Here is an 18147-nt window from a genome sequence, read left to right on the forward strand (position 1 = left end):
CTCCATCAGATCAATGCTGTTAGAGTCTGGAGTTTCTGCATGGTCACCAAATCCTTACACACAGTACAGCAGCATATTTTTGAAAAAAATCAAAAGGTTTTACAGGTGAATGTTTGTGTTGGGTAGTTATCAGCTAAGAAAATTTTGTCAGGAAAGCCAATAATTTCATTTTCATCAATACTTTTTTTCCTTGTTCACTCATTTTGTGTTGCCATGACAATGCAGGTTGCATAAGTTTAAGGAAGTAGTAAATGCACAATACAGTTCAACTGATCATTTCAACCCAAACCATTATCTTTGGTGCCTAAACTAACCCGGGGTGCTCATTCAGGAAACCTTCCATGGGTCGCATTTGAGGGGAGGAACAACCGACCTATATGGTCTCATGGGTTGGAGGACAAACTGTTGGCAACCTTGAATCCCTGGAAGCTTAATTGGTATTTACTTTTTACACCAGCTGTTTGTAACAAGCAAAATCAGCTTTTTCAGTGTCACACTTTGTAGCCGCAGCAGTTACACATTCGAAAGATTGTTCTTGCCACAAAAAAACAGTTTTTCTTATGACTCGGCTTACTCTCTTGGCTTCAACAGGATGGTCTTAGAATTACATTAATATTCTAATTAAGAGGTTTAACCCAATACTCCTGTAACCTGATCCTGACACCAGAGCTGGACACTTGATAATTCCCTGTCCATGGTAGTAGAAGTAAATTTGATTTAAATTAGTGACTGCATTCTTCAACGCAGGCTGACACTATTTCTTTGTGCAGAATAAAGTGTTATATCATTCAACATAATCTTTATTTCTAAACACCGAGAGAACTAAATGGAGAAGCGTTAGTGAAGAGGATAATCTGACAGCATGATTTGTTGAGAGGCCCCTCTGTCATGGAGCCTCTCTACTCTGATAAGCCTCTTTTCACATCCTGAGTGGTGCCATATTGGTGGCTACACAGACTAAAGGGAAATTCCCACGTTGTTGCAGTCCGGTGAAAACCATATGTCTCAAAAACATAAACTTTTAAACAGAAAAGAAGGGAGAAATGTCCTTTTTTTTTTTTATCAGTGTGACAATGAATTTTCAGTTTATGTGTTCTGTCTTTTTTTTTAAAGGTTCATTCATCTGCGCAATGAAGAGAATTTTCTCAAAAAACACGTATTAATTTTTGTTTGTTTGGTTTGATTTATTTGGTGTTATTTGGCCTATCATCGTTGATAAAAAAATAGGGTGGACAAAATTATAGAAACACCAGTCAGTAAAAACACCTCAAACAAAACATTAGATCCTCCATGAAAGAAGGGTTTATTGCAAAACAGTTGTCAATGACTACTTTTGTTTTAGCTAGGGGTGCCTTTATAAACTGGCATCTGAGCTAATATGACCTCTTCTTGTGAAAATCATGCTGTCATTCCAGTATAAACCCCACAGATTCTATAAAACACACTTTTGAGGCTCATCCGAAAGTCAGTCCCTCACACACCCATAAACACACGCACACACTCCAAATGCCTTCCAGCACCAGCTAACCATCTGCTCCTCCAAAATCAAATCAGAGGTCCCAGCCACCCGGTCTGCAGGCGCTACAGCCCCTCCCGCTGATGCACTCTCACACACACACACACACACACACACACACACACACACACACACACACACACACACACACACACGCACATGCACATGCACACAACGCCTCACACACAGAGGCCCCCCACTGGTGCCCTGGCCACCACCGGATAATTAGAGCTATAAGATGGAAGGAAGGGTTAAAGTGCAGCTGTCAGGTGTGTTTGCGGGTGTGTGTTTATGGTTGTGTAGCGTGCGAGTGAGTGCGCCTGCACAATACATCTCTGTCCACTCTCTCTCCTCGACTCAGAGCCACTCAGACTGAATGTTAATTGTAGATCTTGGTTATCAGAGCCAGCAGAATCAGCTGCTGCTTTTGAGTGAAAGCCCTGTTTTACATCTCAAAGCTGACTGGGCAGGCAGAAAATACGATTTTCCTATTTTCTTTGTTTGATTGATGCATTCATTAATTTGGGGAACGATCCAGTGGTTGCTTTTGTTTCTTTCTTATAGAGAAATAATTGACAGATGCTTCAAGAACCTACAAATGCTGACAGAGAGGAGTCCATGTGATAAAACAGAAGGAGCAAGTGTATGAACTGAATTGTAAAGACCAAACAAATACTCACTTATGATTGACTGACACTGGAATTTGCATCATTTGAATAGATATAGCCTATTTAGAGATTAAAAATAAAGATGTTATTTTTTTTTTTCCTCTAAATTGCTTTTTTGCAACACTAATGATACTCCTTAATTCTATAAATTAGACAGATTCTGCTTTACTATGTAATCTTTGTCTTTGGTTTCCCTGTGGTTTACAGATAAAGGTACAGAAGGAGAAGTAGACTGTCAGAAAGTAAAAGTGATTAGATCTGATCAGATCTACACTCGAAGTTGGAGCGAATGCCTGGATTTCATAGAAAGCTTGTTTTACAAGTTTCAACCCTGCTCCTTTTTGACTTCCACACATATGGTCAATAATGAGGTAAAGTGTGTATGAATGGTACATTTTCAGTTTTGGATAGTTACAGACTTGGCCAGCCATATTGTACTTTACAAATGCCTCCACTGTAGTAGATCTCTAGTGTGAGTACGGAGCACTACCAACTGACCTGGCTGCACCTTTTCACATTAAGACTCCTATGAAGTCAGATGCATTGTGGCCTGAGAAATATGTTGGCAAAAAGAGAAAATGGGAAGGACAGAGGAAGATGGTGGTCACCATAGAGGAGGTGGGCTGAAATGTCCCCAAGCTTATTTGCCAGTCTTCAGCTTTTTTAGCCAGTGCTTGTTCTCCCCTTCCTCCCCCTGCCCCCCTTTTCACCACCTGCCTGTTTACCCCACTGTGCAGAGCAGCTGACAACCATAGTCTGCCATAGTCGCATGCAAAATGTATTTTACTTTCACTTTTCAGTCACATTGTCCATGCAAACATGTCTGTTTCTTTAAATATACACTCTTTGTATTTAATACACTGCAACATTGTCTTTAGAATTCTTTACTCTGTCTGGCAGCATTTGCTCACACCACACCTCTAGCTGTTTCACCCATAACAAATTCCAGTGCTTACTGAAAAAAGAAAAGTCTATGAACAGATAATGAAGGACAAAACACTGACCGCTCAGTGACCTTTTTTGTTACTAGTTTGATGCGGGAGAGCTGGATCCCATCCAGAGTTTCTTCCTGCCTTTTACCTGACGTTGCCTTCAGCCCTGCATGACCCCGACACAGAAGTGAGAAAAGACGGTCAGTGTTTTTGTACTGCGTACCTTTCTTTTTCTTGGTTAAATACTCTGTGGGTAGTGTGAGAGAATGTAAAAATGTCTGCAGTTGTAGTCCACAATCTGACATTTAGCCTCCTGCACAGGTATTTAGTAGACTGAGTTTAATACATTTATGTCACAGCTCTCAGGTCCACACCTCTCTTTGTTATAGCAAATATCTGAATTCTGTCTCAACCACTCAGTCCTGCAGATCTGAATCATAGTACCATTAAAAACAAAGGACTTTTGATTAAGTAGCCATAATACTGTTTGTTGTACTGAGTCAATTTGAGTGGTAATTTGGAAGCGGAGGGTAGGTAGTAAATGTGTGCTAGTACAAATTTGTTTTTTCAGAGACAACATCAGGATACAGTTTAACTGGAATCTGTGCTCTTGATTTAACTTTATTTCTGGTATTTTTTTTCTCTCATTCCAAAAATTTCAACAACAGTGTATGTGAAAACTGATTTTAAAAAAAATCCGGAAATACAAGTGCCTTTCACAATCCTTTTCACTTTGTGATGTTATCAGGATGACAGTCCGTCTGCCCATTAACCAGAGGCTGAAAACAGACCCGGGTCATTTAGACTGCTGAGCTGCACCGCCGGAAATGTTTGTCTGTCTGAAATCTTTAAAGGTCTTTTCATTCCACACAGTGATTTGAGTAACAGGAGAGGAAATGAGACTCAGCACTGATAATTGGATATTTGGCTTAAATGTAAAGCTTCCTTTTTTGTTTACATTGTTACATTCATCAGTGGGATAGACTGTGTTTTCCGTAATAAACTCACGATATAGTTACTGTATATCCTTAAAAACCTAATGTCGGTTTATAAAAGATATTCATGCTGTTTAAATGACTTGAACTGATGGGTTTCATTTGGGTTTCCATCTCCTTCTACTTCCCAGTCTTTATCAGTCAGTCCTGCACTGTAGATGTCTTTAGGCAGAGAAATGCATTAGTTATTTCTGCATGCGTACAGTGTGCATAACAAAAGTTGAAGGTCAGTCCGAGGCCTCAGTGCTGCTGCAGTTTATCAAGGCACAAAGAATTTGATGCCCTGCTGAGCAAGAGCAGCAGGCTGAAAGTCTGGGACAACTCCCAACAGACTGCACCAAAATATGCACAACACTGTTTTTTTTCATACAGTGTATCAATTTTTACTGAGCGTCCCAGACAGTAAATGGGAAAATTCAGACCAACATCCATTTTGCATATTCAACATTTTGAAGGACATTTCCACGTCCGTGAGCATCAACTATAACAGCAGAGAATTTTTTCTGTAGATTTTTCTCTTTTGCACTTACCTACAAAATGTACATCTTTTGTTTGTGTTAATCTTAAAAGTAATGCAAAAAGCATTCAGCATTCAAATCAACAACAACTTTGTGTAGGATGCTCCCAATCACTTACATAAAATCATAAACTGTTGCAAAAGTAGCTACCATAAAATAATAAATAATCTTAACTTCATTTCTATGATTATATAATGCATTCAGTGCAATTTTATTTATATATCCAAGGGCAATTACTGGCCTATACAGAAGTTAAACAACCAAACAAAAACAAATATGAAAACAAATCAATGAAGTAAAAGACTATAAATAACTGACTGGATGGATGGTAAAGGGGATACAATATTACTATAATTACTTTTACAAACCTAATGCAAACAAATTAAGCAACATCCTGTAGGTGGCAGTAAAAAAAAAAATTGCTCTCTAGTTTTTTTTAGTCTCCAAAAGACATTACACTGTTTGTAAATATGTCAACTGAATTTCACTTCCCAGAGTTGTGGGGCACCACAGAAACCTGCTTCCAATAAACCAACCATGGTGAACATGAAAGGGAAGCTGGTTCATTAAATGCGAATGAACTCTATAAGAACAATCTCAGTCCTGTCCTTTCTATGAGGCTGAAACTTCTCCACATTCTTTAGTGAAAGCTGCTTTCAGCAACTTTACGAATACATCTAAAGAAGAAACTAGTTTAGCCCCACGTGCTGTAAGAGAACCCATCGTAGTGGTTGATAAAACACTTCATTGCTGGGTATTGGGGCATACACATACAAGTGGGAGGTGGATGTTGGTTGGCGTGACACTGATGCAGTTTGGCATCATCTCAAATGACACGCTCTTAATGATGATGCCCTCCTGGCCCCAATACTCTAAACCAGCCTAGGTCTTACAGTGCATGTATTAACACGTTTGCGCTATCTGGCACCAGCAGTTAAAGGGTTTGCATTCATTAAGTTGTCTAAAGTCGTCTCATCCTGTTATCATATTAAAGTGGATGATATCTTGTTATTTGCATATCCTCCTGGCAGGACAGTGAAACATGCTGGTAGTTACAGACAGAAAAGAGAAAGACTCTCTGTCCGATGAGCTTGAGGCACGACCACACAAGGGCTTCATCTGATTGTCAGGCTTGAGCTGTTTTCAGGGTGAAGTTTGGATTAAACACCGCAATTCGGGTCAACAGCCAGGAAATTTGCATGCCCGCCTATTGTTCTGCAGCGTCATTAGCACACAGCACCATCTGACACCAGTGCAGTGACAACATCCAACCAGGAGTATTCTCTGTTATTTATTATGGACCCACTGATGAATCATGCTTTTCATACTAAATTCTTACGAGAAAAAACTGTTTAGTGATCTTGCAGGATAGATTATATCATAGTAGAGTATTACCGAAACACTTTTTGCTACGCTTAATGTATGTTATTCCAGGGTCTAAGCTGGTTGCTCTACATTGTACAGACTGAAGTGTATTTTGGCTGTGGGAGCGCAAAATGCTGCAAGTTAATTAAACAAAAGTTGATGTCATTTTCAGTGTTTTTCTGTAGTTGCAATTCATTTTGTTATACTTTACATATATTATTTTGCATTGCGTTGATTTCTTTTCGGCCGCTGTAGAGCCTGCTTAGATAACATTTTATAAAAGTGAGTTTCATGCAGTGAAGTTTATAGATTTTAAATTTAGAGAAAAAGACAGAAAAGTCAATACATTTGACTTGTCTTTCAAAATACAAGATTTTTTGAAAGCAAACAAATCCTTGGCATAACCTGGTGGCTATTTGGCCTTTAGAAATAACAACCAATAAATCCAGAATTCCTCTCTTACTGTAGCAGATAGCTTTTATACACAACCATGTACACGCACTATTTCTGTGGTTTCCATTAGCCTTGATGGGCAATACAAACATACCTCTCTGAGGTAAAAAGTACCTGTTCCATGCCTCACAAGTGCTGCTGGCATGGTGGACTGATGAAACAAAAAGGAAACCGACAAGCTGGCAGACGACAGTGCTGGAGAGTGTTTGGGTAGGTGTGTGTGTTTGTGGGTGGGGAGGGAGGGGGGCAGGTGGGGGCACACTGGGCTGTCAGCTGTACTGAATGTGTGGAGGCCGTCGACGGGGAAGAGCATCCATTGTGTGCTGTGTGATCTCAACTGCTTGTTTTGTTTTGTTTGTGCAGCCTGGCCCTCTTCCATTCTTTGCAGTGGGCCTTTCACTCTCCCAGCAACAGAGTTGACATCATGATACGTTTAGGCTGCATTCAAACTCCAGCCCACACACTGTTGTTTGTCTGCTCCAGTTTAATCAGGCAAGATGGCCTCAGTAAATTTTTGCAGATTGATGTGATGGATTTGTTTTGTGCAGGGCAGATTATGAGCTGTATGTGCAAGTGATCCTAACAGCTGAAGTATGCATCTGTTCCTGATCTTGGAGTTTAATTTGCACATCAAACATGGTCTCTTTAGTTATCGTGAGGTATACTTCTTGGCTTAGGAGTGTTAATGACAGATGGTTTTTATTTTGGATCTTTGGAGACTTCTGCCGAAACTGCATAATTATACTTTGAACATGTATTGGCTGGTAGCCACTTTAAATGAAGCAGTAATATTGGTTTTTAATTGGAAAATAAGGATCACGGTAAGTGCCATCAAAAACAAACATTTTATGCATCTCTGGTGGATCTCTTAATAGCTCCATAAATCTGGGAGTCTCTCTTTCTAAATGAGTAAGGTAATCTGCTGAGGCTCATCCGGGCTGTTGTGTGTGCATGTTGAGGCTTCATTTTTTTCTTGCACAGCTCCTTTTTAGTGTGAAGAGCTCGGCACTAATGTACAATCAGACAAACTGAAGTTATGTACTGTAATGCCTATCTTTGTGTGAATACGACTCGGAGGAGAGGGAGCAAGCGAGCCAGACAGCTGTGTAATGTGTGAGAGGCCAACAAGCCCCTGGCTGGAGTGCGGAAGAGTTTACTACACTGGGTTAGTTTCTGTGAATTGGTCTGAAAATGATGGGAATCTGACTTTTTGAATTTACTAATCTGTTCTTCCAAAGTGCTTTCAGTTTCTCCAGATAAAGTGTTGGGCCAATTTGAATTTGTTATATAAAAAAAACAAAGGTTAATGTGACTAATGGGGAGTAAGTTAATGATGGGCTCAGATTTCTTGTTGCTCATTTTCGTTCCGTCGCTGTCTCGTCTTGGCTGTTACACGTGTCTGAGATTTACCGCTATAATCCGGAGGAATTATGGAAACTGTCTCGGGAAGCCGCATCTGTAAGAGTTCAAACAGAGTTAATAACCAGGTTGGCTTCAGCTCGAGCATCACCCTGACAAACTTAATAGGCATCTCACTATCTGCATATTAAATAAGTAAAAGTGTAGTGTTAGTGAGAGCTTGAGCTTGTTGAAAGAATGAGCCTCTAGTTTACCATGAAAGGCTCTTTTCCTTTGTAACAGCAGGCGTGCTGTGGAGGCTGACCTTCCCAAAGGCGAGAAGCTGAGATCTTCATCTTCCTGTTTCTGTTTCCCCCTCTGGACTACACCCACCTTCTTTTCTCATTTGACTCAGGGTGCTGAGCAGCAATGAGGGGTTTGGAGGTACATGGAGCTCATGTACCCATTGATTACAGTGATCATCGTCTCAGCAGCCATCCCAGGGAGAGTTTTTACTTTGTGTGTGTCCTATTCATCCATTTGCAGACTCTCTATTGCCCTAAATACTCGGCACCTGCTGTTGTGCGACATTTGTTCGTGGCACCCAGCCCTTATTTAAATGAGAAGAACATTTCCTCCTAAAAATCTGCATCTAAAGTGCAGTGTATTGATACTTTAAGCTGCGATGATGTTTAGATAATTTATGTTTTAGTTTGATTTCATGCCTTGAAAATCAAAACCACTTACTTGTTATTATATTTGAATTACTCTCACATGGGAAGGCCTTGTCCTGCATTTTTTCTGTTGCCAAGCTTCTCTGGGCAAAAAAACACAGCAGGCAACATGAAGGACACAGACGGATGGTGAGAACAGGAGAAGGTCAGAATCCGGGAGGAGGGGGAGTGTCGCATCTTGGAGGGCAAATTTCAGTTTTACCCTCAAGACATGTCACCCAGCCAATACAGAACCCAGCAAACAGTTCACTTCACTGATTGCCTGAGACAGGCCCTACAGGACGGCGTTGGCAATAGAGGGCCATTGGCTGTTTATTCTGGCGGTGGTTGACAAGAGCAAAGACAAACATGGACAATGTAATCTGACAATCATACACGGATTGCAGATTTCTTCTTGTTATGTTTATGTTCGCATAGTCTCCATGTTGTATCTAATCTTTTTCAAGTCTAATATTTTGCCAGTAACTGTTTACTTTTTATAGATATTAAAGTTTCCATTTACTGCACATATTTCCGTGAGAAATATTGTATATTAAATATACAAATCTACAAGTGATGCTGACTTTGAGAATTGGGTTAAGAAACCAGAAGAGCAGGAGACTGAGGCAGAGGAGCGAGAAATCAAGCTACACTGCACAACAGTGAGAAGCTGGAGAGATCTAATCATAGCCATAATGAGTGAGTGCAGAGCTTGACAGACCACCTCCTTATCTTCATGAATGTGATTAGTTAATATCACCAGTAATTAGCTAATGTCAATAAATTGCTGGCATTCATTTCTGAAGTACTCTTCTTGAACTTGAAACCACTACATGTTTTTTACGTGATTACTACACCTGAGTCTGGTCAAAAGATTCCTATTAGCCACCCAATGTCAAGCCAAAACATCTAATACACCAGACAGTTCTCTACAGCATATTGTGTCGGTCACGTTTTGCCTCGTCTAGAGCATTAAAAACTGTTGTAAGGTTTAGGTAAAAAAAAAAACACAATTTTGGGATTAGGCACCAAAACTTCTTGGTTAGGGTTTGGAAAAGATTTCTTTGAAGAAATCCACATTGCTTTATCACAGACTCAAATCCAGGCATCCTTGGTGAGAGTCCTGGGTCTCATCCATACAACCACCTCAAACTTACCTCCCCATCTACTCGGACTTTAGCACTTTTGGACTTCGTCACTTGACCTCTGGCACATGACCTCCTACTTTGACCCTGATCATACATGCATGTACCTTCATCAAGGCACGGCACATGAACAAGCATGAGCAAGGTATCTCTTTTCAACTGACCGGTGTATTACATGATTTGGTGTGGTACTGGGCTGAACTGGGATGTCACGGCATACAGACACAACCTAATGTCCACCTCTGCATCACTGTAGCGATGTGAAAAGTTAACTGGAGGTCAGCAAAAGCAAGATATTCAGCTGCTGTTCTGTTGTTTTTTAAACAATGCTTAATTTCCCCCTATAATTATCTACAGTTTGTCATTTAACTGTTCTTAAATTTTCTTATATTTCTATAACGTGGAAGTGAACTATGCTTAATGTGTTAGGTTGATATGATGAGTAATATATATCTTTTTATGACCTCACACTCTTCAACTCGTAGTTCAAAAATGAATAGGGAACGTTTGCAAAATAAACAAAAACAAATTTGTTCGAAGGATTTCACATCATCTTTTACTTGATATACAGTCACTCACGTTCCACACTGTAAATAGTGCAGTTAAAACACCATAATTTCACAGACTGTGGAATTTAACATAAGTTCTTAACCACATGACCTCTTTTCATTCTTGCCTATTTAAAAGGTGCCCGTGCCGGCAGAATTCATCTCTATTCCTTGCGTTCCCCGGGGCGTCACAGGCCGGCTGAAAAGTACTTTATCACAGGCCTTTGCAATGATAGCCTTGCAGAGAGAGAGAGAGAGAGAGGTGTGTGCAGGGGTGAAAGTAAATGAGAATGCAGCCAGAGGCTTTCTCGACAAAGATATATAATATTCCAGTCTGGGTCTTTTTTTTTTCTTCACAGAAGAAGGGTTTGCAGGGAAAAGCATGTCCCGGGGCAGCCGCAAGATAACTTGGCGAAGGCCTGTTGAAGCATAGATTTCAAATAGGATTTCAATTCATGAGGTAATTTATGTTGCGGTGGCGGAGCAGAAAGTGTAAAGCTTGGCTTTTGGTTGTCAAACCGTATCATGTAGTTCTACATTTGGGAAGTAGACTTATTTTCTTCCTCTTGGAGAGTTAGAATAAGAAGATCGATAGATCTCTTGTATCTGTCCAAATAAATTTGAATCTACAGCAGCAGATGGTTTGTTTAAATGGTCACTCTGGTTCCGTCAGAAACAAAATCTACCTACAAGAACCTTTGATTTTAATGGTCCTTTCTCAATGAGCTGGTAGCACAGAGCAAAGCAATTATTTTACATAAAAAAATACTGCAGAAACTGTATAATAAAATGACCAAAAAAAAGAGTTATTGTAAAATACTGGAAATTTGGGGAAAATAGCATATTTGACAGTGGAAATATTGTCTATCACGGGTAGATGGGCTCTGTAAATGAGGGACTTGTTTTGTACTTGAGATTTCAGACTGATGCGAGATATAAATATTGTTTTCCATCACTACTTTTATTCCATTAATGCAGTTCCAAGTTAGTGCAAATAAAGGCTTCAAATTAATGGCACATTGTCAAAACATTAACTCATTTAACTGTTTACAAAGTCCTCATTTGCAGATTAAGATCACTCAGTAGCCATCAGATGTTGAAACTTTCCATGTTTCTGTGGACCTCTAGGAAACGCTGAGCTTGACAGTGTTTTTCTTGACAGTCTCAACTCGGGTCACTTACTTGTTTGCTGTGCAGTGATTGTACAATCCCTGAATGATTTTGTTGAATAAACAACTATTTGGACCTTGAGAGTTGAGATTGTTTTCTTCAAGTAATGCTTCCAAGGCCTCAAAATACTATAAATTCATGAAATGCATCTACCATAAGTTTATAAAGAAGTAAAAAATTACCCCAATTTGGAGAGGCTACAACACTGAAATACTGCTTATGTTTGAATCCTTCAACAGCTTCACTCTCTGAAATGGCCAAACATGTACAGTCGCTGTCCAAAACAAAATCCGCCCACTAGAACCTCCAAAGCTCACGAAGAAACACACGACATCTTGATTGTTTAATACATAAAAATGTGACGTTAAACATTTTTACTTAGCGTTTTATTGGATTAAGCGCTGGACTAAGTTGTTGCCAGGCAACCAGTTGTGATCCGAGGAAGTTACTACACCTGGTTCAGAAATAGTCCAGCACGTAGCCCCAACAAAACAGCAAATTTTAAAAAAAAATTACACTTCATTTTTTGCGTGGATTAAACAAATTATTTTTGGAGCATGTGAATTTGTGATCTTGAGAATAGCTGGTCGTGTAATTTTTGACAGCTGGACAGAGTGAAAAGGTGAACATCCCAAAATGTCAGACGTTTTAAACTGTCACCAAGGTCCTCTGACTGCTGATGTCACCCCAGCAGGTGGTTTCTCTGCCAGGGGACAGTGCTCACCTCAGCAGTCACCGTGTTGCTGTCTCACACTGCCCTCAAACAAATGACCAGCAAGCCTCACGCCGACACAGCTTGCTGAGTGGATGGAAAAATACAGGAAAGTGTCACTACTGATTACATCTGCACACCAGAAAGCAGTATGTGGATTAAGGTCAGAGGTCAATGAGAAACATTACCTAATGTCTGCATATAATAATCTCTCGCCACATAAACTCGCACTACACCAGAGTCCATCTTTGACACACACATTGGACTATCCTTGTGGGCTGTTGCCATGGTGATTCTAACACCTGTGCCCTGAAAGTACAGCGTAGCGATCAGCTGCCAAATTCCAGAGTGGGAGCTCGTCTAAAGAATGACGTTCACTCCAGCTATGTCAAACCTTCGATAATGTGCCACAGCTCAGCATAGGCTCATATTATATCGTCACTTCTCCTCTGCTTTCACTGTGTGTTTTTATTTATTGCCAAACAAAGAGATCATCGGGTTGCCCCAGAGATTTTTTTTTATTTTTTAAATAAAGGGTGTAATATGACCATTTTTAATGATTTATGAGAATGTCATGGAATGTTGTTTCATTTTAACTCGTGCTCTCTGAATGTAGACAAAGCAGAACTGCCATGTAAAGTGTCTTATTTATTATTAATAGATGTGTAATTGAGCTCAGAGAACGATAATACTGTGTATTTGTGGTATTCAATACTACACTTCTGCTGTTTTAGTCATCAGAGTTCTCACTCCTCCTCCACTTCTGTTAGCTTCCACCTCTTTTCTTTTTTTTTTCCCCGTTGGGATTGTTCATGCTCTTCAATAGCCGTTTATCCACATCTACTAGTCATCCTGCACACTCACACAAACACTTTCCCCCACTGTGTCAGCCCCCAATCTCCCCCAGAGGATCCATCTGCCCACAATCTTAAGCCATGCTGCACTCCCCCCTTACTCTCAAGTGTGTGTGTGTGTGTGTGTGTGTGTGTGTGTGTGTGTGTGTGTGTGTGTGTGTGTGTGTGTGTGTGTGTGTGTGTGTGTGTGTGTGTGTCTGTGTGTGTGTGTGTCTGTGCGTGTGCATGTGCATGTGTGTTCACATACATACAGTACAAATGACTGCCAGTGTGTTGGTGCACTTGTGTGGTGGGCGGTGGCATAATGAAGGGATGTTTTACTTTTTTGTCTTCCTACTTGTCCACCCACAGCAACCTGTGTGTGTGTGTGTGTGTGTGTGTGTGTGTGTGTGTGTGGGCATAACTCTCTGTAGTTTAAAAGTAGATCCTGTCTCTGTCTCCAGGGGTGGGTGTAAAACCAAAAGGCATTGGGAGCTGCAGAGAAAATGACGATCACAGTGTGAGACAGAATAGAAAAAGCAAGACAAATTACCCTGCAGCACAAACTCCAACCGTACTGCTTCCCCCTCAAGACTCTGCAGTATTCTGGATGTCGGATGATTTGACCTCAGCTTGTTCCTTTTGTGTCTCTATGCTGTTCACTCTAACACAGAGTGCGCAGAGTTGCACTTTGCTCTCCCGTACTCATCTCACAGACTGATTTTAATTGGCCTTTTTAAAAGAGCGGACTGCACACAGCGAGCTACATCAAAACGAATGGATTTCCATATGCATAGCTAAAACTTTTACTGTTTGGTCATCCATGCCTTATAAAGGAAACTCATATCTGTCACTGTAATAATTCAGAGATAAATTAGCTGTGCTGGAATACACATTTTACAATAGATGTGTATCATGGTTGTACCCCTAAAGAGAGGTTTACTAAGTACATTTGCTCAAATACCTCCAAGAGTATTCGATAATGTTCAGTTGATGAAGATATAAATATAATTTTGCATACTTATCCAATGAATAAAGTTACAAGTTACTGTGCAGATTAAGGTTTTACACACCAAACAACAAGTTATTTATGTGCTAATTGTGGAGCATTTGAATGTATCACAAGGTCCTCAGCAGCAGATTGAGTTTCCTTCAGAAGCCACACAACTGTAGATGTAGAAACTTTCCATGTTTCCGAGCACCTCTCAGGCTTCGTTTCCTTGTTCATTTCATAGTTGAGCAAGACAGTTAATTTTTGAACTAATAAACAGCATTTAACAAAACAATCTAAACTGAAGGTTCACTCACTTGTGTGTTTCTAAGCGACAAGGTGATTATTCGATCAAAAGCTCCAGAACAATAAAGTACCCTGCACCAGTTTTCACCCAGTTTCATTTTTCTAAGAACTAAAATTTATGACATCACAAGTTTTTAAACGATACTTTTACTATATACATTAGGTGGCTTTAAAGTATTCCTTGTAGATGATAAGTACATTTTGCCAATACAACCTCAATATTTCAGTTTGAATTAAAAAAGTATGAGCAGAATTTTAACTTTTAATGGATAGCTTATAAAGATCAGATCATTTCTTCACCACCACCCCTACCGACCTTCAGGGCAGTTAAACACTCGGATCAATATTACCGTTTTTTTTAAATCTGTTCTCTCCTTGTTCGTCTCTCTACAGATTACCTGCCTGCACGACTTCTTCGGGGATGATGACGTGTTCATAGCTTGCGGACCAGAGAAATACCGCTATGCGCAGGACGACTTTGTATTGGATCACAGTGGTAAGGCTTCCACAGCCTTTATGACTGGTAGGCCTGACTAAGACGAACTAAACATCTGTCTTTGTGTGAGTGTGTTAGCAGCGGTGTTCTTCCCCTTCCAGTTCTTCTCCTGCAACTGCTTGCAACAGTCTTTTCCTTCAGGAAGTCGACAGCAGGATATGAGTTTTGTGTAAATTTAGACACTTTTCTTATACAATCATATATACAATATGGTCCAGAATATTGCCATTTTAATAGTGAAAAATTAGCTTTTGTTTTTAAAGTTCAGCATATTTAGTACATTTAGTAATTTTTCCAGCAGCTAAACACATTTTCAGACTCACATTCTTGCTGTCAGGTAAGGAAAAGAAGTTGCATTCTTGTTGTCTGTGTTTGTAGAAATTTCAGTGTGTTCATGTTTTCTCCTATATGTGCTAAACTTGCTATGCACGTCCTGTTTGTTATCGCCCCTTCATTGTGCAGAAAACTCACTGAAAGTTTGAGAGAACTCAGGCAGGATGTGACCTCTTTAACCAGCAGATGCATTCACTGTCAGAGCTCTGCAGAACTTCAGCTCAAATTGAACAAACCTCCCGGGTCGGGAAAAGGAATTTATTTTAGTTGCAGTCCGAAGCACTGACATCCTGTTTAATATTTGTGTTGTTTGGTCAGGTTAGCTAACAACAGGGAGGCACATCCTCACACACAGTGTTAACTCTTGCTGAGGATGAGAGATGGTGGATCGGTCGTATTCAGAGATACTTTGGAGCTTTCGTCCCACTTACACTCCGGTGCTCCACTTCTAAGAATTAGGTCTTTGAAAGAACAAAAAAAGGGACACTCTACTCTCTGCTGAAGTTTAAGAAGCTGCTCTCCCTTTTCGTAAAATAGGTCCAGTACACGCTCTACAGTTGAAACAAGCAAAGAGAAATATGTGTAACAAATTTTACAAAAATGTAATTAAGTGTGTTGTAGTTTGGCTTTTAGTTTAGCTTTCGTCAGAAAATCATCCGTTTTTGAACATGAAACACAGCTGTTTAAATTTCCATATCTCTTGTGAGTGTTTAGGCTTTGCAGTCATTCATCCCAGAGTCATTCTTAATTTGATAGAATAATCCAGTTACAGCAGTGTTAAATAAACAAAGATAAAACCACCTAAATCCTCTGAACTAGTAAGAGATAAATAGTGATTTTAGGGTTCGGCCTAGAAAAAATGAAATGGTTTGTTGGTGTTTCATCCTTGCAGCATGCCAGGAATTGTACCACACTCAGAGCTGCTTTGATCACTCGGTGAAATGGGAAACTGCTGATATACAGCAAGGGAAACACATTAGAAATGCACTATAAGTGTCTTTTTCATTTCTTTCATTATAGCTCTCCTTGCCCCTACCCTAATGAATACAAGCTTCATTACAAGCTGCTTTTACTAAACACAGCTCCACAGCAACACATCCTTTATGTTTTCATGATGTGCAGTGAGAATTTGAGCCAAGGTTTAGTATTCCAGAGGAAAATACAAACTGCAAAATGCAATGCAATGCTCCTCCATACAGTGCATCAGCTATGAGAAGTCTACAGTGTGTGTACTGGACTGATAAGTATGAATCTGTGTCTGTGTTACTCCATGTTTTAAATGAAAATGTGTTTCAGCATTTAAAGATACTATGGTATGTTTTGCAAACAATTGAGGTTATAGTAATTTAGTAGTCATAAACTCTACATGAGTATCATTAGGGTATCATGTTGGTGTCTGTAAAGAAAAAGAATTCAGTATCAAAACATATTGGACAATAACACAGGGTTGAAATGTTAAAGTAGCTTAGCCCTCAGTTTCTCTATACTCCTGTGCTTTTTAACTTGTTTTGACCAAACAATGCTGTGTCATTGTTCCCATAATCATTTGTGGCCAGCAGTATTTAAATTAGCACACATAAATTGCCAGGATCATATTCCTATTTTGGCTCTGTTTTTGAGAAGAAAGCACAAGTTTGGTGAAAGGAGGAGTTCATTATATACATTCGTGACCTTGAGTGTGTCGTATCCCCAGAATGCAGAGTGCTGAAGACCTCGTACAGCCGCTGTACAACTCCAAGCCGGACAGCTAAGAGCCCCGGACCTTCACGACGCAGCAAGTCCCCTGGTGCAGGTGAGACACACACTGTTCACACACAACAACACAGAGACCTCTGCCATATCCTTAAAAAAAAAAATCAATAGATAGTCATGCATAGATAACATACTGCCTTGTAAGTAGACAATCTCAAAGGTCAAGTTGTGGAAATTATTCCATTATATGTGTGAAAATATTTTTCGAGCCAAATAACACTAAGTGTTTTAATTTGGCAGCCTCGTTCTTAAACTCTCAACAGTTGGGATGAAGTTGTTTGAAATTATGCTGACTAATCAGTAAAAGCCATTACATCAAGTTTAAAGACAAGTTTGGAGTGGCAGCAGTCTTCGTTTTCCATTGGAGGTTCAATTAATTCTAACGTATGCTGTAATGTGAATATATTATTTGTCTGACTGCTATGTTTTTTTTTCTATATATATTACTGTAGCAAGGCGACATGTCCACTACTCCACCAGTCAGTCCCCAATCAAGTCCCCAGGTGAGGCTACAATTTTACGCTCAAAACACTTTTTTTGCATAACAACACAATATTTTTTTACTGAAGCCCGATGTATTAAATAAAAATGGAACAAAGTCATTCTTATTCCTTCCATCAATTTGTATTGTAGCAAATAAATAAGTACTACAGTCAAACAAGGTTTTATTTTTTTTATTTTCCACACCAGTGATGTCTGCATATTCTGCATCTCAAAAAGTTTTCACTTTATTGAAGCGCGAGAGACTCACTTTCTTTTGACCTTCTTTCTCTCCTTGCTCAGACTAGGCCATGGAGCTGCTTTGAACTGTACACATCTATCTATTCTGAGCTTCTGCAGAGTCCTCTGATTTAAAGCCATGAACTGATTAAACCGAGTCTACACAGGAGGGTTAACGTAAGCAGCACGTTATCAGAGAGGCAGCAGCAGCAGCAGCAGCAGCAGCAGCTCCGTCTGTATCTACACTGGAGGAATTCAGGCAGTACTGACCTGTAGGTCACTCGTGTTTAGAGGGCCAATAAACAATCATTGTACTTACATGTATAAAACACTGGACAAAAGACTTAAAGCATAAAAAATACTCTGCGGGTCATGTTTTCATAAGTATGAGTAAAACGTGATGCATTATGCTGGTTGTTAGACATCTTAACTGAATAAGATGGTATCATATATATTATGTCAGACGCACAAGAGGGACGATGAAAAATAAGTCTGAAAAGCCTTGTTATTATATTACATTTAGCTGACGCTTTTATCCAAAGCGACTTACAACACACCGATGGCACAACATCGGCAGCAATTTTAGGGTTCAGTGTCTTGCTCAAGGACACTTAGGCATGTGGACAGGAGGAGCGGGGGATTG

The 18147-nt window shown here is 39.8% G+C and overlaps 1 protein-coding gene across 4 annotated transcripts in view; it reads left to right on the forward strand.

The window, feature by feature from the left end:
• dclk2a (doublecortin-like kinase 2a) overlaps positions 1–18147 on the forward strand; it is a 41569-nt gene that overhangs the window by 9816 nt on the left and 13606 nt on the right. For 3 of the 4 annotated variants that reach the window (XM_069166792.1, XM_069166793.1, XM_069166790.1), the window contains exons 3-5: positions 14597–14726; positions 16726–16824; positions 17237–17287. In XM_069166792.1, the coding sequence (XP_069022893.1) occupies positions 14597–14726; positions 16726–16824; positions 17237–17287 (280 nt within the window). The remainder of the gene's footprint in view (positions 1–14596; positions 14727–16725; positions 16825–17236; positions 17288–18147) is intronic. The other variant, XM_069166791.1, reaches the window with a different exon arrangement.

The sequence above is a fragment of the Embiotoca jacksoni genome, unplaced genomic scaffold (genome assembly GCF_022577435.1).
Source record: "Embiotoca jacksoni isolate LCO1_2020_lvr unplaced genomic scaffold, fEmbJac1.0.p SCAF_4, whole genome shotgun sequence".
Taxonomy (NCBI): domain Eukaryota; kingdom Metazoa; phylum Chordata; class Actinopteri; family Embiotocidae; genus Embiotoca; species Embiotoca jacksoni.